This window comes from Onychostruthus taczanowskii, unplaced genomic scaffold (genome assembly GCF_017590055.1).
Source record: "Onychostruthus taczanowskii isolate IOZ18803 unplaced genomic scaffold, ASM1759005v1 scaffold40, whole genome shotgun sequence".
Taxonomy (NCBI): domain Eukaryota; kingdom Metazoa; phylum Chordata; class Aves; order Passeriformes; family Passeridae; genus Onychostruthus; species Onychostruthus taczanowskii.
This window is the reverse complement of record NW_024501460.1, coordinates 2,281,261-2,304,311: the sequence shown is the minus strand read 5'-3', so window position 1 is coordinate 2,304,311 and position 23,051 is coordinate 2,281,261. Positions and strand designations below refer to the sequence as shown.

At 41.0% G+C, this 23,051-nt stretch overlaps 1 protein-coding gene across 1 annotated transcript in view; it reads left to right on the top strand.

The window, feature by feature from the left end:
• Positions 1 to 8,308: 8,308 nt before the first annotated feature.
• The window catches only part of PHACTR1 (phosphatase and actin regulator 1), a 294,715-nt gene continuing 279,972 nt past the window's right edge, over positions 8,309 to 23,051 (top strand). Inside the window, exons 1-3 of the mRNA XM_041413189.1 lie at positions 8,309 to 8,369; positions 19,334 to 19,480; positions 21,101 to 21,247. Coding sequence (XP_041269123.1) covers positions 8,309 to 8,369; positions 19,334 to 19,480; positions 21,101 to 21,247 — 355 coding nt within the window. The remainder of the gene's footprint in view (positions 8,370 to 19,333; positions 19,481 to 21,100; positions 21,248 to 23,051) is intronic.

Here is a 23,051-nt window from a genome sequence, read left to right as displayed (position 1 = left end):
ATGAACAACACGAAGTTTTAAGTACTCTCCTGAGCCTGCCATGTATGGTTAAGGAGGAGGAGGATGTGGGCAGAAAGGCATGTCTGAAGAGACAGGAGAACTCGTGTAGCCCCCATCATGCTAATGGAACATGTAGCTGCAATACATATTCCTCTTTTGAGCCATACTTTTGATATCAGACAGAACTAACTTGACAGCACTACAGTTTCACTATAATTAAGAAAGAAAGGATTAGGTTCTTCTGGCTTGTTATCATACTTGTCATTTTTGACCTGCATTATGCAGGATCAAAAAAGCATGGAGAACACTGCAATATGTCGTTGTAGTATACATACTTACACATATAAAATACTCAACTTGTGCACATAAAAAAATTGCATCCAAACTATGTCACAGGTACAGGTAAGCTTTGGAATAACTTCAATAGTGAGGTACAGTAAAATTCGTCCAGGAGTTCTCAAGATATCTGGGCAATTTTTTTCCAGTTATATTCACCTGTTTCATTACAATTCCTGTAAATATTCCCATTGTGAAAGATACAGCTCCTCAGTAGCTCCAGAGCAACGTAAGATAGGAAATATAAGACTGGTGGCTCTTTTCCCTGAAGCTCTCATTGTTGATCTGTCTCCTCTTAAGGGAGGTTAATCTTAAAAACCACAGACCAAACCATAAGAGGAAATGGTGCAATTTTTTTTGAGGATAACACAGTACAAAAAGAGGAAAGGAGGTTGGGAGCGTCCCACATAAGTAGGACACAGACTTGTTGGAGCAAGTCCTGAGGACAGCCACAAAGATGCTGAGAGGGCTGGAACACCTATCCTACGAAGACAGGCTAAAAGAGTTGGGATTGTTCAGCCTGGACAAGAGAAGGGTCCATGGAGAATTCTGAACATTCCAGTACCTAAAGGGTGCCTGCAGGAGAGGCGGAAAAGGACTTTTTGCAAGGGCATGTAGTGATAGAACAAGGGGAATTGGCTTTTAACTTAAAGAGGGGAAGGTTAGATTAGATACTAGGAAAAAAATCTTTACTGTGAGGGTGATGAGGCACTGGATGTGGATGACCTATCTCTGCAAATATTCAAAGCCAGGTTGGATGCAACTCAGAGCAACCTGATTTATTGGAAGGTGCCCTGCCCATGGCAGAGGGCTTGGATCTAAATGATCTTTAATGTCCCTTCCAACCAAACCATTCTATGATTTTACAGTAAATTATTCAGAGACTGGCATTGATATGTATTAGTTCTCTATGTATGCACAGTGCCCTATGAATATTAAATCAAATTGTGTTATTTGACTAAACCTTGTAGATTCATTAATACTTCATAGTTATGTCTTTGCCTTACATAAAGGCAGTTGGCAAAAAGTTATTTGATTTTGTTCTAGCCAGAATGCAAGTCTCAAATTTTTATTGAATGTAATCATGTTACTGTATTTATGTCCAGCTACTCAGTTACTTTTGGAATTGTTTATCCCACTTAAACCACTAACCAACTAAAACCAGGCTTATGAATGATCTGCTTTCGGTGCAATTTCTCAAATGCCATCAGGAGACTCTAAGCATGCAGTTGTTTCCAGTTTCCCAGTGCTAGTTTTTCCTTTCTTCCAAGGAAGGTTAAGACTGAGATAGTACCTGGATTAGTGCAAAATAAAGGCATTTCCTCTTACATATTTGGCCAGGCACAGTATCTTGTGCAGGGGGATAGCTCAAGCTTTTGTGACTGCTGATTCCCAGCAGGATGGATGATTTTGTTCTTTGTTTCCAGCAGTCGATTTAGATAATTTTAAAGTTCCTTTGCCAGAACTCCTCGGAAAGTGAGCAGGAAGTCAAAAGCAATGCCTCCACCTTCTTAACTGCTGAATGCTGGTGGGGCAGTGAAGGTAGGCTTATCCAAATAATCTATTTTACTAGTTTCCTCCACTTTCCTTGCTACAGATAGCTCTGTGTTTCACTACTTCCACTAAGTTACCCATGAGAGAGAACTAGACAAAGTTCTTTTTCTTCCATTTCTATGGAGTTTGTTACAGGAAAAAAAAATCCAGTCATGTAATTGAGGAAAATTATGAAGGTCTATTAAAGCAGAAGAATTTCTGCCTGTATAAGGACTAGAGGAATAGGCTTTAATGTACATGCTCTCCCAAATTCTCTCTTCCCTGTTTATCATATAATTATGACTTCAACTTCTCCTCCCTCAAATGAAGGCATATCAAACTGCCATACATCATCTTAGAATAGGCTTTTACTATGCAGGATAGCTAACCTTTGTTCTCAATGACAGCACTTTAAAGATTTTCTCAACTTGCAATAACTTGAACTTCTTGTTCATGACACATGATGCTGGAGCTGCCTCCTTTCAAGCTCATCTATTCTGCATTGAAATCCATACAGTTCTTGGTTTGGACCTAAATAACAAGAATGTGACCCTGATGCTGTGAAAGCACTGCCCAAACCTTCACTGATCTCAAGAGCCAGAGCAACCTTTACATTCTCTTTAATGTTTCTGGATATTGATAACTTTTATGGCAGAAGCATTAAAAGTAAATACTGTGGCATTGGAACCACCTTCTTCTGGACATCTCTCTTTAAATTCCTATACGGTTTCCACCTAAGGATCCCAAAATGGAGTTGTACAAAATCTGTAGAAAGTTCTGAAAGCATCAGTATTGGTCTCTATCTCCGTAAAGAATCTGCAAAACTCATTTGAATATTTTTGTCTTTTGCTGTTTATTATGTGCATCATAATATCTGTCTTGCATTACAAATAAGAAATAGAGAACACATTTGTGTCCTAATTTTGGTAGCAATCCTCTCTTTTTAACATATCTAAGCACAAGACTAATCATTATAATTAAAAAAAAAAGCCCATTCTTCACAGCTTAGGGGCTTAAACTTTTATATTCTTCCTTTATTCTGAATGTATCCCTCAGGAAACAACTCTGTAATAATCACCTTGCCTACACTTCTTCAGTCACACATTACATTCTCTCTCCCACTTTCTTTCAGCTTAATATTAGTGTTTGTCAGCAGCAGACTCTTTTTTTCAAGGCTCTGAGTCATTACAGTAACAGTTATGTTCTCAATAGAGTTCAGGGTAGGAAAAAACCTCAGCCCAATGCCTACATGTATCTGACTGATAAAGAACCAGAAGGCTACTCACTCCTTTCTCACTCCTTTTAAATGCCAAGTGTTCAATTACGTTCCTTTTGAGATCTGGGAGGGTTTTTTGTTGGCTTTCTTTTTTTAATTTGGGAAAAAGTCAAATGTGATGTAGTAGGTTACTAAAGTTCATGATGAGGAATTTTGGCTTCAGATTTTTCCTGAGTGTGATAGGTTTTTTCCAAGTATTTCTTTATCAGAATTTGACTGGTTGGTATTATGGTCTAGCTCACAAGGCATTCAGTCTCTGTCTAGTCCTATATAGATACCTGTGTATGTTACAAAATCACTTCACCCATTATCCTAAACAGGGATCTATGCTGATAAGAGGTCCAGTCAATAGAAGTTTTGCAAGTTTGGCTTCAGGCCTTGACAGAGCACAGGAAAAACAGAAAGCTAGAGAGTACAGTTTCTGGTTCTGCTACTGCTGCCCTTCCCTGTTCTGTCCCCTGAGATGCTCTGCTGTTAATTGGAAACCAACTCAGAGCACACATCTCAGTGGACTGTGCTTTAGCTCAAGAGTTGTGCAGAACTTTCCCAGTCAGCCTCAGGGGTATGTGAGGCCTGATCTGGGGATCATGCTTAAAACAGATCTGTTTCACCTGCACATTTCTCTACACATGTAAGCTTTTCAACTGAACGGGATGTACTGCATTTCTGTTTCTGAGGGCTGAGCTCTTCTTGGACTGTGGGTCAAATCTGAGCCCACATTACCACCCTAGAGATTTTTTAATCAGGCAGGCAAGGATTTCCCTCATGATGATGAATGCTATAGAAGCTTATAAATACATAGGCGCTGTTACCTTTCTTGTTGCTAAGTGCTCCCTAGTCGGAAAGAGCTCTTAGCAGTTGTCAGAAATGCTGCACAATAATTTAAAATAAACTGTAAATCTCTGAGATGGATGAAAGTATCAAGATGGATGATCTTGAAATGGTCAGTAGAGAGGCTGCTGGTGATTTCAATGACTTCGCTTGCCAGTCATGATTGAAGATGACCATCCATATTGAAAGGGACACAGCAAAGACGATCAAGAGGATACATCAAAGGCTAAAGGATAGGTGCTATTAAACATTCTCCAGCCTGCAAGCTTGTAGTTTTTTTCAGCTTCCTTCTGACTGAGAGATTGTGTCCTGAGGAAAAACCAAAAGTATTCCATATTGCTTGCAAACAGGCATAATCCTTGGAGTGAGTGATGTTCCTGTCTTCCATTTTCCTTCTGAATCTCTGTGCTGCCAGTCTTTCTTATTTTTCCTGGTTCTATATTAGAGAAAGCCAGCTGGGCTAAACAGGCAACTGGCCCCTGCTCCATAAGATAATGGATCCAATTATTATCAGAGGCCAGCTTGGAGGGACAGCTGTGCAGCTATATAACTACATAGCTGTACAGCTACTGTTCAGTAGTCACCATGGCAAATACAAACCCTCCAAAATGCAAAGATGGAGGTGCTAGCAACTCTCCAAAGTGCAAAGAAAGCAGCTTGCAGTGTTCTTGTGGATTGCTTTTGCTTTAATTTGTCTTTAGGAATGAAAATGTTTGTCACATCTCCGAAAACAGGAACACAGTTTGGTAAACCAGATCTACCACTAAGGTGGCATAGGGAGACACCTACTCAATCCAACTATATTTAGTGGAGTGCCAGTGTAGGAACAGCCATACCAGACTCTACATGGAGCTCATGTAGCTTCTCCTTATCTTTGATGCTGTCTGGGTGCTCTGGAAAAGAATATAAGATATCTTAGGAACAGGAAGCCATGTAGTAATCTCTTCATGGGGATTCTTACTTTCTAACTTGTTCCAAAAAAATCCCTGTACTCTAAGGGTTTATTCATCTTATTTGGTTTCTTCTTAAAAACAAACAAAAAATCCTATGCTACTTGATACAGAGTTTTCTGATATTGAAAGGAAAATCCAATTTTTGAGAACACCCAGTTTTGAGCATCAGTAATGTTTGGGGGCAATGGATTTCAGAAGGCATTTATATCTGACCTTTTGAGCAAAATATCTGCAAAAATGGGAAGACTAGGTCTGACTGCTTATTGACACTTCTCTTGACCAGCACTCCTGAGTTTAAATTTATCAAAGGATCATTTTATCACCACCTTCTTCAATTTCTTACTCATTTCCAAAAAGGCTTTGGGGAACTTCTCAAAGACCTGCTGGAAAAATCAGGGTCGTAATCCTCTTGTGAGGGATGCCCATTCAACTTAATAGCATGGCCCTTCTTAGCCTCTAGTGCCTGGCTTGATCAGGATTCCAGACTATGTGCAGCTTCAGTAATACCAGGAAAAATAAGTAAACTAGATCAGCTGTAAGCCACAAAGAAATAGCTGCTATATTTCAGTTTATTAGCTATTCAAGATCACTTTTAAACTTTGAAAAGGCAAATTATAATTTAAAAGATCTCAGTAGAAACATATTCTGCTTTCACGGTCTATGGATATGCATGTTTAAGCTATCATGCCATGACACTGTGCTCTCTGATTTATATTTTTACTGATGCTTTGACTGAGTAGTTTGTTGCAATGTAGTGCTAAATGAAGGAAAAATCAAAAACTGCATCAGACAACCACTCTGTATTTCATTCTAGAAAATAGCTAGCAATTATAATTACTCACCATGTTTCTGGCTCAGAATAAAAGTGGCATTGCACAAAAAAACCACACTGAACATTCATCGTGATTAGAAAATGCTACATACCTTGGAGTGCAGTGGAGACATAAGAATAATTTTAAATGCAAATTAAATTGTGGGGGTAGCAAAGAGAACAGATAAAAGACAGTAAAACAAAGCCTTTCACTTTCCTCAAATTAGCAGGCTAATGTAGTATAAAAAAAAGCAGTTCTACTCAGATCTGTGCTAAAAGCTTTCATTTCATCATAATATAAAACAGCAGATCCGTCACCTTTCTCTCTTCAGTACTCTTGATTTCGAGGTTGAAGTGAAAATTAGAAGCTGTTCTTTCTGGCTCACAGACTGGGTTGCATTTGCTTAGTCTTATTCCATGACAGTAGGATGGAAAGAGGTCAGTAACACTGGTAAGTACTTCTGCATCTGATTTTATTTATTTATTTTTAAAATCTTTCAGTGCTTTGGCTTTTTGTCAATGTGCATTTCCTAAAAGAAGCTACATTGTGTATTTTGTAAAAGGCTGTATCTTAAGCAGAAATGCAACGATTCCTTGAGAATGCTTGTATCAGATGTTAGAGCTCCTTCAAGAATAAATTAATTACTTGCAGTAGGGATTCTTTAATTGGAAAGGTTTCTCAATATTGTATATATTTCATAGCATCACTGGAACATTTTGTGTGTTGCTTTTTCTGTCTGCCTTGTCCAACAAGCAGTACCAGATAAGAAATTAATCTCTTCTCAAGATGTTATTTGCATTATATTCATAGCAAAATCTCATTACCCTTATGGTAAATGATGGAGTAAGCAGGTATTTTACTTAGTGAAAGCAAACTATTAGATAAAACACAATGTTATATTCAAATTTAACCATTATGAAACATTAAAAACATCTCAGAATATAAGATACAGCAAGGAAGATCAATGTGTAAAAAAAATTCTTAAGGAAACTTGATACAGATTTTTTTTTTCCTTGGGAAAGTTTTTATCAAATCAAAACCAGGGGCTTAATTTTTCAGTACGAAGGGCGAGGGGGAGTGGGGGAGATGAACGTAGTGTCACCTCCTGTTGCTAAGTAACAACATCTCCTGGCCATTTTTATCTGATAAAGGAAGTCCAGTTGACGTTATGCATTATTCATCAGAGTTCCAATCAAACAATCAAAATTGTTTGCTTACACTGGGGACATTTAGTAAGATCAAAGAAACCCTCCTTGAAACTACTGGAGCTTACACCACTGCCACACAGCCCTTGATACTCTGCAGTAAGTATCATTTCTGGTTTGGGAGTGCTACAGGAAAGTGAATTGCTGTGGAACGTAAAAGTTTTCTCATCAGGACAGACTTCTGAATTTTAAAAGGACTGCATGTTGATTGATGAGAACTGAATCAAAGGAAAAAGGTAAACCTTTGGAAACCTAGTTTCCTGACTTTTCACAGCCAAATTGAAGGAATTACTTGAAGCAAGAATCAGACTCCCTGCCTCAAACCTTTTTGTTAGGTTTGCATGGAAAAGGACTAGAGGTATTTTTGTCCATCTGTCTTAAAATACATGTTGTTCAGAGTTGTTTGCATGCTTATGATTACATGCTGTGGTGAACTGTGATGTGGGTGAGAGAACGGGGTTGTGTGTTTTCTGCAAATCTTGGATTTTTTATGTGAGTTTTTAAGAGTATAATAAAATGCAGAAGGTAGTAATGAAGCTGGAGAAGGGTCACAATATCTTTCCAGGTACTCTGCCGGGCACAGGCAAACATAATTCAGTGTACATCTTGGAGAGTTGTAATCCAGGATCCCAGCAGATCTATGATTCAAAAGGATGCCAAAAATATGAACCTTAGCTAAAAAGCAGTGTTAGGAGTAGCCTACCATTTCTTAATGATTGCTCTTACCACATATTTTAAAACTGATGGTGGAATGTTCTGTTGCTACTTCTGGTCAGCAAGAGGAGAGAGGAAAGGCAGGATTGGCTTATGGTCCATTTAGGTGGAGTGAAATATCCAGAATATTGTGTCTTCCTTTCTAGTGCAGCGTTTTGGCATAAGTGGCAAGAATGTAATTTTTAATGTAGTCTGTTATAGTAGTGCCTATTCAGGCACTGGCTGTGAATCTGGCTAAAGGAGCTCCCTGTCCTGAGCTTTTCTGATTTTCTTTTTAAGGGCAAATGTAAGAGGCAGATGAATCCAAGTGTGTGTCTTAAGAAATGGAGATTGTGACTAGAGTACAGGTGATTGTACTAGGAAGATACAAGGAATCTTACTAATACTGCAGTAGCACTTTCTTTTTTGTCTTTAGACAAGGTTTTCAACCAAACATTTTAAAATAGAAAAGGATGCTTATGAAGTTCTATGAATAGTGACTTGAAAATACTTTGACCCTAATATGCCAGATGAAGTACTTTAGTGCCTGCCTACACAGTACTTTCCACAAAGAAACCCACCAGCTTTTTTCTCTGACATCTCTGTAATCTTTTCTAGGAATCTGACTGATCGTTCATACCGGAGTATTGTACACAAAGCACCTTCAAAATGGACTACTTTTTGGATGTCGAGTCTGCTCACAGACTGTTTTACAGTCAAGGAGCCCAAGGTAAGAAACTCTGGCACCGACTCAGAAAATTACTAATTTAACTGTACAGTTAAAATGTATGTGACCAGATAGGGGCCAGTAACCAACATACTTAAGTGTTGAGAGGGCACAGGGCCTTCAAAATGCATGGCCTTTAAAAGGGACTACAAGAAGTAATGCTGGGGTTGATCTGCCCTCTCAGATGGTAAGGAGGAGCTGTGAGGGCTGTTGCATGTTCTGCAGGAGCAAAAAGAGCTGCCAAGACACAGGTTCTAGTGTTGCAGAACCTAAATGGACATGGCAGAGGAGACAGCAATGGCCTGCAGCTTGCTGAGTAAGCCTGTGGTGTCTTTTCCCTTCCTCCTTTTTCTTCTTAGGGCTGACAGGATCGTAAGGTGATGTTATTCAGGAAAAACTGGTTTGGGAAAGCCCTGAGGCACAGAGCAGCCTGCTTTGCACAGAGCAGCTCTCACTGGTCTTCATCATCCCCTGTGAAATGCTGGCCCCCACAGAGCAGCAGCAGGGTGAGAGGGGAAGGGTAACCAAGATCCACTGCTTTAATGTAGTTGAGACTTGTTCACAACATAGATGATATTTTTGGTAAAGTCAGTTCACATTTTTCTCACCAGCTCTATATTTGGAGAAAACTTGCCATTTCAGAGAGAAGGGTGTTTTTTTCTTAAACTTTAAACACCATAATAAATTCAAGAAAATTTTAAGAGCCAAGTAGCTCTATCAGCCATTTTTGTTTCTACTGACTGCTTGTTTTTTGAAAATGGGATCCATTTTTCTTCCACTATTAATTTCACTGGTTGCTAATCAGATGCCAAGTCTGGACAACAGAGTTTGGCCTTCCTTCTGGAGGCTATTCTCCCAGAGCAAGATGTAATCCACCCACGGGATGCCACCATCCCAGGATAATGGGGAGCAGTACTACCTCTGACCTCTGGCTCAGCTGAGGTGCTGCTGCCTAACACATGCTGTGTTACTTTGCTGCCGTCTCAGTTGTTGTGATACCTTTTCATCTGTACCAGTTGCAGAAAGCCTTTCTTGTCACAACATAGCTTCCTGCATTGAACAAGAGAAGCAAATACTAAGCACCACAAAATCGGGGAAAAACCACTGAGGGCAACGACTGATTTTGATGGGTTTTTTTCTCCATCTCTAAAATACAACAAACACCTGGGTGTTGCTACAGAAGTAATTTTGAAATATGTTCTTTGACCTTCTTTGAGCAGAGGGGTTGGACTAGATGACCTCCTGTTATCCCTTCCAACCATAACAATTCTGTGATATCTCTATGGGAACAAACCATTTCTATTCCATTGAAACTAAAATTCAGAAATATACATGTCACTGCTTTAAAAACTACAGCAAATTATCAACAGTATCCCAACACCCTATGCACTACAACATACAGAGGCAACTGTGGAAGAAAGAATATGTAATCATGCAAGGAAAGTCTACTACAGTCTGTGCACAGGGTGACTCGTGAGGGTTATGCAGGTCACCTTCACTGTAACTATATCCAAGCAAGCAAGATTGAAAAAACATTATCTTACCCATACTTTGAGAAATTATATTGTTAGCACATATAGAAATGCTTGTATTGATCAGTTATTAAATCCAAAACAAGGGAAAAAAATTAATTATGCAGAACTGTATTCCCTGATACAAATGTCATCAGCAGGAGACTGACCTCTAGATCTGTTATGTGGACTTCTATCCCTTGGCCAAAACAAATAGGAGCTAGCACTGACACTTGGAGATTATTTGTTCCCCTGCTTGGGAATGTTTTTTATAAAAGTTACCAATTACATGCTTCCCCTGCGCACCAGTGTCCCACACCCTAACTACCTCCACAACTAGAAACATTGACAGAAAAGCCATGCTGCACTTAGGCTCTGTCCCCTTCCACTTTTCACCTTCTCATTGCTCTGTTTACTGCATTTCCCACAGCTCCCTTTGCATCTCTTACCTCTACATGCTTGAGCTGAGGCCTCTTCCCCAAACTCTAGTAACTTCCCCTCTCTTCCTATTTCTGTGCTTGAGGTCAGCTGCTCTCCAACAAGCTGAGTGCCAACAGGGAAATTGCTCTGAGCACAGAAGAGACAATGCTTCTGCTTTACATTCTCAAATGCTGCAACACAGAAGCCCCCCGGCAACAGGAGAGGTGCTTGAGGGGAAGAACGGATGAACAATTGCAGTGGCAATAGGATGTGAGATTAAATGTGGCCTGTGCAGAGAGAAGTTTCAGGAGGCTTTCACTGAGCCTCTCTGAGGTGCCACAGATGGCTTCAGCAGGCCGAAAAATAAGCCTCTGGAAGAACTATAACCATTGAGCTTTTCTGCAGTAAATGTTTTTATCACTACCTTTAGCCCCAAACTTCTAAATATCCCCTTCCTCTCAGCTGCTTTACCCTCAGTACAGAACAAGGAACTCAAACTTATCGCATGTAAATTCATGCTGCCTATACAGGCTCTGCTAACTCCTGTTGACCTTGTACCTTATGCCAAATTTTAAGGCTGTCTTCCATAAAACAAGCACTTTTATATGAGATAATGGCATGATATCTCCAAACATGGGCAAAACCAACATATTTATTTCCTTCTCCACCTTCTGAGAAACAGGCTAACTGCATTAGCTTTAACTTTCTGCAACCACCCCCAAAACACGCTGAATGTGAGGCACTCATCCGCAATAAATAGCATAGCTCAAGTGGCTAGTATGGAACTGAATAAAAGGTCTGAAAGAAAGCACTGCCAACAGATCTGCCTAATGGGATTGCAAGTAACTATTTGATGTTGATATAATAGCATGATGCTATTAGCAAATCACACTATCAAACAGCATGTGTATATGCATTAAAACTGCAATAAGAACTGAGTGAAAGAAGACTACAGTATTCTGCCATTTAATTAGAAACAACATCAGAAAACAGTATATGTATTATTAGTAGTGTAGTTGTATTGTTGGTTATTGCATTACAAAGTGCTCTGTTTACAAAATGTAGAATGGGGGATTATGACCCATTCAGCTCTTTTGTGAGATGAAGATCTCTGCCCTTTAGCACACCAGATCAAGAAAAAAGTCTTTCCAGTGTTTTCACATTAATGACATGACAATGTTACAAATGGCAGCTGTAAACACTCATTCTCATTTCTAGTCATTCCATGTGGGCGGAAGAGAAGGGAAGGAATAGGACTGCAAAATGTTGGGAAGGAACTCAAAGAGCTATGATGTCATTGACAACTGATGACATGAAATTCTACCTGGCCTGGGCTCTTGTGTAGTTGAATGTGTGATACTCTGACCTCAACAAATAGACTGAGACAGGGCTTTGTCCTCCAGCAACTAACCCACTGGCTCTCTACGCCTTGCTGCCTGCACTAACGCCCACGCCTTGTCCCTGCTCCTGCAGAAAGATGCAAACTGCCTTTGCTGTTTTAGGGTAGGAGGAGAGAGGTGTTACTTTACGAGCTGCCACCTCTCCCATCCTCTCCTCTGCAGGAGCAGCCATCACCTCACTTCATGGGCTGAGCACGGAGCAGAGAAATGCTTGCCCGTTCAGGCTGTATCTGCTGTTCAAACAGCTGTTCCCTGTTTCCTTCAAGGAAAGTGAAGCAGGAGGGATGGAAAAGTCACAAAAGCTGAATCTGCCAGTAGGATTAGCTAGATTTAGAAAACTTGGTAAATGAAGCCAGCTGGCTGTAGTCTTCAAACACAAGCCAGAAATATCCTAAGCTCTGCAGCCCTCCTGACTGTCTCTTCTGTACTGTATGTTGGAATCTAGGAGCCGGTGGGATGTCCTTGCCAAGTGCGTAATGACTGGTGACGCATCTGCAAAGCAGAAACAGGAAAGAAAGGACTGTGATCCCTTGGATCCAGCCTCTTGCCCTTGGAAAGCCTGAATCTGAAATCTAAGCATGAAGTTGGACTTTCATTTTCAAAAAAGCCTTCTCCTTCTGAAGTGTCTGGAAGATACTGGTTATTCTTGGCTGCAAATGTATTCTAAATACAAATCTATCATGGCTTTCAGCTGCAAGGGCTGAAAGTATATAATGTGGCCTGGAATAGGATTTAGCTTACTTAACCCTTAGGTGACCTCAGGGAAGATGTTTCCACCTAAGAGTTCTAACTAGCTTACCATGTATCGGAAAAAAAACATAAAAAAAAAGTTGTAATCCAAAGCTGTAAATGTGAAGCTCTCATCTTGGCTGTAGTTTGCTTTGGAGAGATATCATTGATCTTGAAATTCTATACAAAAAGTATGCTTTTGGGCATGCAAAGAAAGACTTCACATTTGACAGAGCTGGGCATGCAGGCACTGAGGAGCAGCAGAAGTGAGCAGCTCCATAAGGGAAAATAAACCCAGAGTCACCAAAACAGGCAGAGGCAGCAGCCTCACCTATGAGAGGTAAATCACAGCAGCACATGAGCCAAGCAGGTCTGGTGACAGTCACCAGGTTTAGTCAGGAGTCCAGACCATCAGACAAGTCCATGGATGATGAGGCAGGCATGAAACTAAGCAGGACATGAAGTCAGCAGTCTGGATGTGGATCAGTGAGGAATGTAGCCAGCCACAGGCATAGCTGAAGCCTTGCTCAGCAAATGGGCAGTGGCCACAGTATAACTCCAAAATCAGGGAGAAAGCAGATGTTGAGGCCTCTTGCTTACTTCTCAAGAAGCTCCAAAGCTGGTCAGGGCCTCTTAAACCACTCTCTCCAACAGCTGTATCATGTCAAAGATCCTGCCTTGAGCCCAGCCAACTAAACTCTGTGCAGGGAGTGCACACAGAGATGTTGATACCTGGCTTTCATCTAGGCTCCATCAGGAATAAGAACTGAGGAACCCCTCCCTCCCTCCCATTGTATACAAGGGGGCTAAGCATCTGGATGAACTCTAAGAGAGAAGAATAATTCCTGCCCAGTACATTGCAAGTGAAGCCTTTAGGTACCACCATAAAAGGGGATTTGCCCATGACGGACAGCACATAGCACTTTTCTGCAGCCATGATCTGATGGAATGGGGCCAAGACTCACCCTCTCTTGGTGCCTCTAGCAACAGCACACCAGTGTGACAGCATGGGCTGCACAGTGCAGTGTCAGGATGCCACTCTGGGCTGCAGGCGCCCACCTTTGCACCACAGTGTGACTCTTAGGTCCCTGCTGGGAGTTCAGGTTCAGCTCTCACACGACTTCTGACTCAATAAAATAGTTCATAATTTCCTGGAGAGATGTGCATCCACTTATAGCCTATATCCTCATATCTTACATTGTTTCACAGCAGCAGGGCACACCAACTTAAAATTAACTGTGTTAATTATTTTGAAGATTCTGCTACATTGCTTAAAGTTGCTTGCTAAGCCATTTGGTAAAATACACTACGCCTATTTAAATAACTGAACAAAACTCTCTTGCAAGTTTATCTTAAACTATCCATTGTACCTATAAATAAGTTACAGACAAACTTACATTAGGTATGCTTTTATTGGTTGCAACATTCATGTAATTTACTTGATTAATTTACATTCATCAGGAGCATGAATGAATAAAAAATGGAAAGTAAAAAAAAAATGGAAATAAAAATATAGTACGTACAGCCAGGGGTAACAAGTTTCTATAAACATATAGGCCATGATTGCTCAAAAGATTTCAGGAAATCATTCTTCTTGATAAGGTTTAATAAAGTACTCTCAGGTATAGTTTTAATTCCATATTTTTCTGTTACTCTATGTTTCCACAATATTTATTTCACTGTGCTTCATTTTTTGCTCATTTATTTTAATTCAGTCAGTGCTGATTCATTCTAGATATTTGATTTAATCACCGCTGACTCTTCATTGCTATTTTCCTTCTGCTTTTGCATATTAAATTGGGTCCAGTATTTTATAAAAACATATTGCTGCAGAATTCCCAGATCCTAATCCAGAATCATTCCTCTCTGGATGTCCCTCTATCCACCAAAATGTTACGATTAATCCATCCAATATGTTAACATATTTTCAAAGTTATGATAGCTTCCAGGTCTCTTTTATTTATGTGATATCACTAGTTCTTAGACTGACATCAATATCAGAAGAATTAGTAACATCAAATGTGCATTCTTAATAAAATGTCCCTAGCTTTAAATAACATTAAGAAACTGATCAATATCAACCTTTTCCTCATCCTTTTTAGAATTCTTTTCCCACTTCCTATTCCTGCATATCCCCAGTATTGATAATTTCAGAACAGCCTATGCCTGTGGACATAGAGAAACAAGCAAGTTTCACCTAGAATGTACAAAAAATGCTAGTTAGGTGAATTGTGGATACTTTTTACCCAAATTCCACAAACCATCAGAACAAATGTGTGCGTAAATGTGGATATCCTTTCGCATGGGTACTGTTGTTTGCAACTCTTGGGCCTGTGGTTGAATATGATGTACCCATGTAATTTGTTTCAGATTACTGATGTCCATCAAGACAGATTTCAACAGCTTTGCTTTAGAAACATGGAGCAATCCATATGCATGTGCTTCTGTGTTTATGTGGGAGACACAAGCCTATAAATCTTTCATCATAAATGACAAATTATGTCCTTTCCACATGTTCCACTCTCTGCTTCTCCTGCAACTCATATGCCGTTTCCCAAATCTAATCCTCCAAATGTTGTCCTTTCACCTTCTTTTAAATGCAACTGATAAAGTGAAGTGGCATTAAACCAAACCAAAAGATTTTTTTCCTGGTGAGCATTTAATTGAACCCACTGCCTGGTTTGTCTTTAAGGAAGAACACTCACAGCCTAATAATGTTCCTTTAGCACAAAAGGAGTATCATGTGCTAGATGAATCAAAATGTACCCAAACTCATATTTTTAAAGCTTCCATTTAGCCAAAAATATATTTCTGCATGCATTATCCACATGCAGATATTTTATGCCATGGTGAGCCCTCTCCAGAGAAGCATGAAGAAGAACTGAGTAAGATCCCATATGTTTCTCTAGCGGAAAAAAGCAGCAAGGAAGAAGAATCCTATGCAATCAGCAATAGCAAGACTGCAATTAAAATATTTTTATAGGGATTTTACAAAGCTGTTAAAAATTTGCCCTGAGAAACAAGGTTTTCCTCAGAAAAGCCTTTAAGATTTCTGATGTAAACCAGCATCCCCTTTGTGGCTATTGCAGTGTTATTTGAAGATGCATGTGATTCTACACATCAGGAACACGGTCTTTCTACATCTAGACATTTGCAAGAAACGTTTTAGCACTTCACTTGTACTAAGATAAAAATCTTCATATTTCAAAAATTTGCTACTTTGAGGTCAAAATGTACTCTGCAAATTAGGGTTTCTAGGTGAAGACCCTATTGAGTCAAAAATGACCAGGGTACTTGTGTCACCAATGAGCTATTTTAATAAAGGCTAAATGGTAAAAGTGGATGGAAAAATCTAAATTAATATTCCATGTTTTCTCCAATTAATTTTTAGGAGGATGCAATTTCACCTCTGAAATTTTTCCAATTAATTTTTTTTTCTAAATAACACAACTCTTAAAAATATCAATACTACAACTCTTCAAAACATAAAGGTAGTTCTTGGCAAACAAAAATTACCACTAACATTTTTATTAAAATATGTGGAAAAGTATCTTAATGGAAAAAATGGAAGGCAGCAAAAATTCTTTGTAAACCACCCTTCATGTTTTCAGTAATTTCAAGCAGTATTCAAAAATTGGGACCAGCTATAGATCTAACTAAACATATTGAAATTATATGTTAAAATTCCTCTGAATTTGTAATATAAAAATTTACATATTTTATTTTCCCTTCTCCCAAAGACATACTTGTGTTGCACTTCAGTAATATATGGTATTTTAAGACAATCAAATGGAAGATTATATATAATCAATTCTAACATGTCACATGATGTTCATTACAGCATTTATAGTTTTAAGGTATTTTTCTCTTCATAAGCAACTTTTTCCTGTTCTAACAAATACCAGACGTGACATTGCTGCAATGTGCCAATTGGAGTGTAAGCCTATGAGGAACACTGAAAATAGAATGAAAGAATTTAACAAATTTACTTATTTCCCTTCCACATGCTGTTACAGTGGCTCCTTAAACTGAGGTTTTCGACACTGGTCTCAAATCCATTTGCAGAGTAACCAGGTCCCTTAATATGTATTATAATGTCATTCCATTACTCCAAGACCTTCAAGAGGATACTTCCTAATTTTCCTGAAAAACTATCTCCTAAAAGTTTGTCCCAGAGACTGAGCTGGTTTGTGGAGAGCAGCTGAAATTAGAAATACTGATGTGTTATCTGTGATGGACCCAAGAGTCACATTGGGCATATATTGACAGCTTTACTAAAAAATGTATGGCGAGTCTTTCTTGAAATAGAGACTGCTGTGGATTAGGAAAAGAGTGTGTACAGTTATATTCATGGCAGGCATAAACATTGTGTCACTCTGTAGATACCAGAATGTGATCAGCTATACTTTTCAGTTCTGGAATTGATCTTAGGTTTTTATTGCAAAATGTTTTAATACTTATTAGCCTACTCTGAAAGGTTTTCAATGTTTACTTAAAATTTCCAGTCATTCTTGAAAACTCCTTTTGGTAATATACACAAAGGGTAGATAATGACGGTTGTCAAAGTAATACATAATGATTACTCCAAGAAACATTTTCTAGCATCCACCTACCTGCAGTCAAAATGAATACAAGCCAGATCCCAATATTTTGACCCAAAAGGTAAAAATGAGTTATAAACAATTATATAGAAAAACTTACTCTTATTCTCTGTTTACTCTAAATGTATATGTAGTTTGGTGTTGGGATTTTTTTTCAGATATATTTCTGTGCTGTAATCCAGCTAGCCCTGAAATGCATGGGTGCCCTTTCACTGACTGTAACTACAGCTAGATCATGCCAATTTTAAAAGACAAATCTTTTACATGGTTGCTTTATGAGATGACTTTTACAACGCTGACTTCCTGTATAGAGAAATCTTCCTTAAGTGTAAATTTGAAGATGCAGTACACAAAATTTTCCATAGCAGAAATTTTCCATTCTCTTTTATCTTCATTACTGCACTTCCCTATTACAAGGGAGGAATGGTTTACAGCCTACTTGCAGTGTTTACTTTAGCTTAATCTAAATAGTTGACCCCATTAAATCAATTTCAACTCCTGCCCTTTGCTTTTACTTCAAATTCAAATGCTAGGTTAGAAATGAGCAAAAACTTGAAAGTAATCTATTTAAAAACAAAAAAATAAATAAGTTAGACCAGAAATAACCTCTACCTCCAGCAGCACAGATTTACTTGTTTAGTAAACTGCATAATACTGCAAATTGAAAAATAGAGCATGACAGCTTTTGTTAACTCATACTAATTATATGCTATCATACCTAACACCTTAGTCAGATCTTAGGCATCTGAAAGCTACTGATTGACAAGTCTCATTTGAAACTCTAACAAACTTTTAAAATAAAAAATCACAGTTAGTAGGTTGCAGAATATGCTCTTAGTCACTATCAGTCATGCTCTCCAGTCCCAATGGGAGAATATAGTTCATTGTTAGTTATTTGAAGTGTGATGCTTTACAAAAGCCCTGAGATAAAGACTCATGCTAGATAATGGCTCAACAGCAAGAAACCTTTAGGGTTTAGGCTCCTAGGCTCTTACAGGGTCCCACATGGTAGTTAATGTTAATAGGCCAACAGTGTGGGTAAGGATGGGCTTTCAAGCAAAATTCTCTTTCCAATTACATATGAGGTGGAGGAGAAAGTACTTGTGCATGGTCCTCATGATTTCAGTGATCAGCCACATCCCAACTAGCATTTGTGATAATCTCTATCTACTCTGAGAGAGAGAGTGTTTAGGTGTATATATTTATAGAGGCTCTTCTCTTTGTGATTTGTAATTTATAGGCTCAGTGCCCAAAGCATTCAACAGCCACTCATAATTACATCTCACATATAAAATACCTACATTATCAAAGCTATAAGGTCCAGAGCTAACTACCTAGGCAATGCCCAAATGAAGGCTGCCTCTTCAACTTTAATTGTCTCCTTATATATATGGATTATAGTAGGGCTTCTAATTGCATGATGACAGCAATTTTTTACTATCCTACCATTTCCTTCATCCATGCATGGAGTGGGCAGCGCTCACTTAGTGAGCCAGTATTAAATATTTTGCTTTCTCCTCCTTGAATGCATGGCCCCAAGCCATTTAAATCCTGTTCAGAAGATACTTTCCTCATGGGTTTTTTATTGGTGCTTCGCTAAAGTATATGAATACTTCACAATATTAATGGATTTATATGTTCACAAAATTCCTACTGAATGAAAATTATGTTTCTCCCTGCTCCACAACTAAGAAATTAAGACATAAAGTGATCAAGAGCAAAAAAAAAAAGTAGCTGTTAATTTTAAATGCTCAAGATAAGACAACAAGAAACTGAGTTTTAGAATAGTTTGCATCTTGTCAAGAATAATAATCACATCATGTGTTCCACTGATATCTGCAAATATCAGCTTCCACTGATATCTGCAAATTAATCGACCACTTAAATATTTCTACTTCTCACAGCCTCAAAAACTGCATTCAGGAAAAGAGAGACTGCAGCTATTGAGCTATTTCGAAGTTGAGAAAAGGATTGTTTTAGTGGAGAAAATAGGAACTTAGAACAAGCAATCTGCGGCAGCAACAGAGCTGTAACCTGTGTCTTTGGGGCACAAAAGACAGCAATCTTTTCTTGGTATCATTCAGTCCAGCCCTTAAATTCTGTAGCATGTAGAATATAAGGCAGTGACCTTACAGCAAACCGCATGTTCTACTACCTGCTACAGATCATCTCTTCTATTGAGTGATTTTCTTTCTCTTTTCTTTTCTAGTCTTTATTATTATTATTATTCTTTTTATATCTCCTTCCCCCTTATCTATTTCTCTGTTCTCCTCCTATTCTCATCTTCATTTATTCCTTCTTACCAGCTCGTCGGGCAACTCTTCTCACTGTGCCCACTCTGGTGACAGCAACTTCTGAGGATGACATAGACCGGAGACCCATCAGAAGGCTCCGGTCTAAGAGTGACACCCCTTACTTGGAAGAAGCTCGGATCTGCTTCAACCTTGATAATGGTAAGACCACACCTTCCCTAAACAGCATATGATGGTAATTAAAGCCCTCTTTTTGAGATGGACCAGATGGTACCTCCTCATTCACAAGCGATGTGGTGGTTCACCAGACATCCAAAGATGCCAAGGCTGTCTAACTACAAGCACCTGCATATGTGTGAATGGGGATCATTTTCAGAATTCTTCTGCAAGTGCTAACTAAAACTTTTTTTTCTGTTTTAGCCAGGGTGAGCTAGTGAGATCACACCAAAATAGAAGTGATTTGCAAACAAAATATATCTTATCTATTCCAGGCATCCAGAAATATGAAAGTTCTTGAGAACAATTATGAAGGGATTACAGCTAACAGCAGACTTGAGCTAAACCCAATGTTACAGCCATTGAAGAACATGCAGCCCAACCCAAAACCTCAATAGGACTAATTGGCAAACATGTAACAGAAAGTCCTTGACTCTGCAGGAATGAATAAGAGAGCTGTCCTTCAAAATTCAGACCAGCTAATGTTATTATCACTGCCTTCAGAGTTAGTGAGATCCAACATTCATTCCCTGGTCTTTTTTTTTTTCATTGAAGTTGACCAACACAAAAGACTTTGGAAGTGCTGACAGCTTAGTGACTTTAAGCAGAGTGGGTTTTGGTATTTTTTCTAAAAAGCCCTGAATTAAATTACATAAGCTAGTACACTCTTGGGTACATATTTTAACTGTCTAACTCTTACTTTACTTTTAGTACAGCAGTACTTTTTTGCTACACACTTTTTTTTAAATAGCATTTTTAATTATTTCTATTACACTAACCAACCAAAATTGGAGCCCTAATGTGGCAGGCAGCCTAAAAACCACAGGGTAAGAATGTCCACATAAAGAGCTGATTACTAAACAGAGAAACAGAGATTCCACAAAACACCAAGCCCAGTCTGCAGCCGGAGAACGAAGTCTCTGGTTTTTGCAGATGGTCACATTTTTCTCAAAGACCTGCCGAAGCGACTTAGGAAGGCGAGCCCCGGGCTTTGAGCGATGGTCAGTTTCAAACGTTGAGTGCAGGCTCCTCAGTCCCCTTGGCATTTTAAACTGCCAAGGTATGGCACACCGTCCCGCTTTACGCAATGGGTTTGCCCAAGGAAGGAGGGCAAGGAGGTGAAGGCATGCACCGTTAGACATCCCACCAAGTGCCGCTGCAGCTGTGCTGTGAGTTCCGGACGCCCTGGGCTAGGAGGGAGCATTCGGGGCGCCGGGCTCGCTGCGGGGTGCCACCTCTGCCGGCCAGGCCCACCGGCGGCGTTCGGCACCTCAGCCGGGACCTCCCCTGGGGCTCGGCCGGACCCTGCCCGGGGCGGGGGCCGGCAGCGCCGGGGCCGGGGACACCGCTCCGTCCCCCGCAGCGGAGGCGGGCGGGACTCGGCAGGGGCAGCGGGCAGGGCCGCCGCGGCCGCTCCCGTCCGCAGATCCTTGACGGGTTTTCCCTGTCTCTCCCCCTCCCTCCCTGCGCTCCTTTCTCCCTTTCCCTCTCTCCTTCCCCGTCCTCCCCTCCCCCTCCCGCGCCTCTCTCCCTCCTCCCTTCCCCTCTCTCCCCCTCCGCCCCCTCCTCGCCCGGCCGCCCCGCGCCGCCGCTCGCCCTCGCCAGCTCGCCGGGCCACGCTGCTCACCGTGCCCACATTAATGGCGGCATCTTCCGAGGAGGACATCGACCGCAGACCCATCCGCCGCGTCCGCTCCAAGAGCGACACCCCCTACCTCGCCGAGGCCCGCATCTCCTTAAACCTCGACACAGGTGAGAGGCGGCCCGGCCCGGCGCGACCGGCGGCGGGGGGAGCAGGGAGGGAAGGGGCCGCCCCCGCCCTCCGCCCCTGCCTGCGCCCCCGGGCTCCCCGGGCTCCGCCGCCCGGCCCTGCCCCGGTGCCCGCGCCTTCGCACCTCGCCGGCCTGCCCTGGCCCGCAGACCGGCTCCCCCTGCCCCTCGTCTCTCACCTGGGCGAGCCGGGGCCGGCTGCCCTTCTCGGTTCAGCCCCTCGAAGCTTCCCCTCTCCCAGAGCGCCGCCCTCTCGCCCTGCACAGCGTGGTGGCGCATCCCCTCAAGGCTTCTGCACTGTCCCTCCTCGCCAGGTGCTGGCATCCCTCCTGGAAATGCTGCCCTTGGTGTTTTGCAAGTCTCTCCCTGGCTCGCTCTTTGCTTTCTTCCCCTGATGGGTTTGTGCCTCAGAAGTGCAAGGAAACTTGCACCTGCGTTGTCCACTTAGTTTCATGAGGTCCCCAGTTGTCTCAGCACTGCCTTTTGGGACTCTTGATGGGTTAACAGCCTGATGGTTTCTATCAACACACCTCCAGCTCCCTGCATTCATTTCCTCCTGCCTGTTATTGGGATGAACCTCCTGCAGTTCTCTACCTGACCTTTTCTTCCCCTTTCTCCACTACTGTGCCTTCCTCTTTGCCACCTCTTCTTCATGACTCCCTTGAGATTGAAGCTGTCCCCTTCAGTTCGTCCTGCACATGATGAAACTATCCTGTTTCTTTCCTACTAGGCCTGTGGTTTTCCCTCCTTACTTGACCTTTCCTTATGAGCTCTATCAACAGCCAACTAACTACACCAGAGGTTAACTGCTCTCAAAAACAAAAGAAAAGAAAGTTCTTTCTGCTGGTTCTCTGCACCAAACCAGATTTCCTCTATTTGGGAAGGAGGACAGCATGAGGGAGGATCTGTAGCCAGCAGTGATGCAGCCTCCCTCATGTCCCAGCAGTAGCACACAAAATGACCCAACTGTGTAACATTCTTTGATGCTGAGCCTGTGAGCTCACTGCCAGCTGTAAAGGGAAAAGAGCTGCCTTGGAGTTGCTGCTCGTCCTGCTGCAGTCTCTTCCATCCCTCCTCCCCCTTTTCAGCTGGCAGAAAGTTTGAGATGGCAGAGATGCATTTTCTTCTCCATTTGGGGATGGAACAGATTCCCCTCCCCCCTCCTGTTTTCCCTGCTGCAATTACACCCTTGGTAATGGCTGATGCGCGATTTGGTTTTACCACTGGCAGAACAGTTGGTTACATTGTATGGCGTGTCATTATTTCTCTCTGATCACGACTTCTAAAACATAGCCAAACCATGGGTAAGTTGGATGGCATTCCAGGGCACAGGCTGGAAGACCATGCCAAGTGCCAGGTTTAAGCTCTATAAAGAACTGGAAGTCAAAACAGAAAGAGCATCGCTGTGTGTAAGGTGTAAATAAAAAAAAGGCTGTGTATGGTTATTTGACTGCTGAAATAACACTGTGCTGACTTGTGTTCTCTCAGGTAATGTTATGACATGTAGTTATAAATAGATAAACCAGCTAAGAGCAAGGCACCTTCAGGTCACCTGGTGCCTCACATCTCTATGCTGAGCTAGACATGCTGTCTTTGCTACAAGTCCCAGAGGATGTGCAAGTCTCAAGGTACCTCTTTCCTGCAATCCACCAAAGAATATGGTAATTACACTTAGCTTCTTTCTGTTCCTCCCCTCCCCCTGGCTCTCTATAATTTGGGTCTGTACTTGCGAACCTGGGAATGGAATTCCTTAAAAAAGAAATAATTAAAAGAAACAGTACTGGTG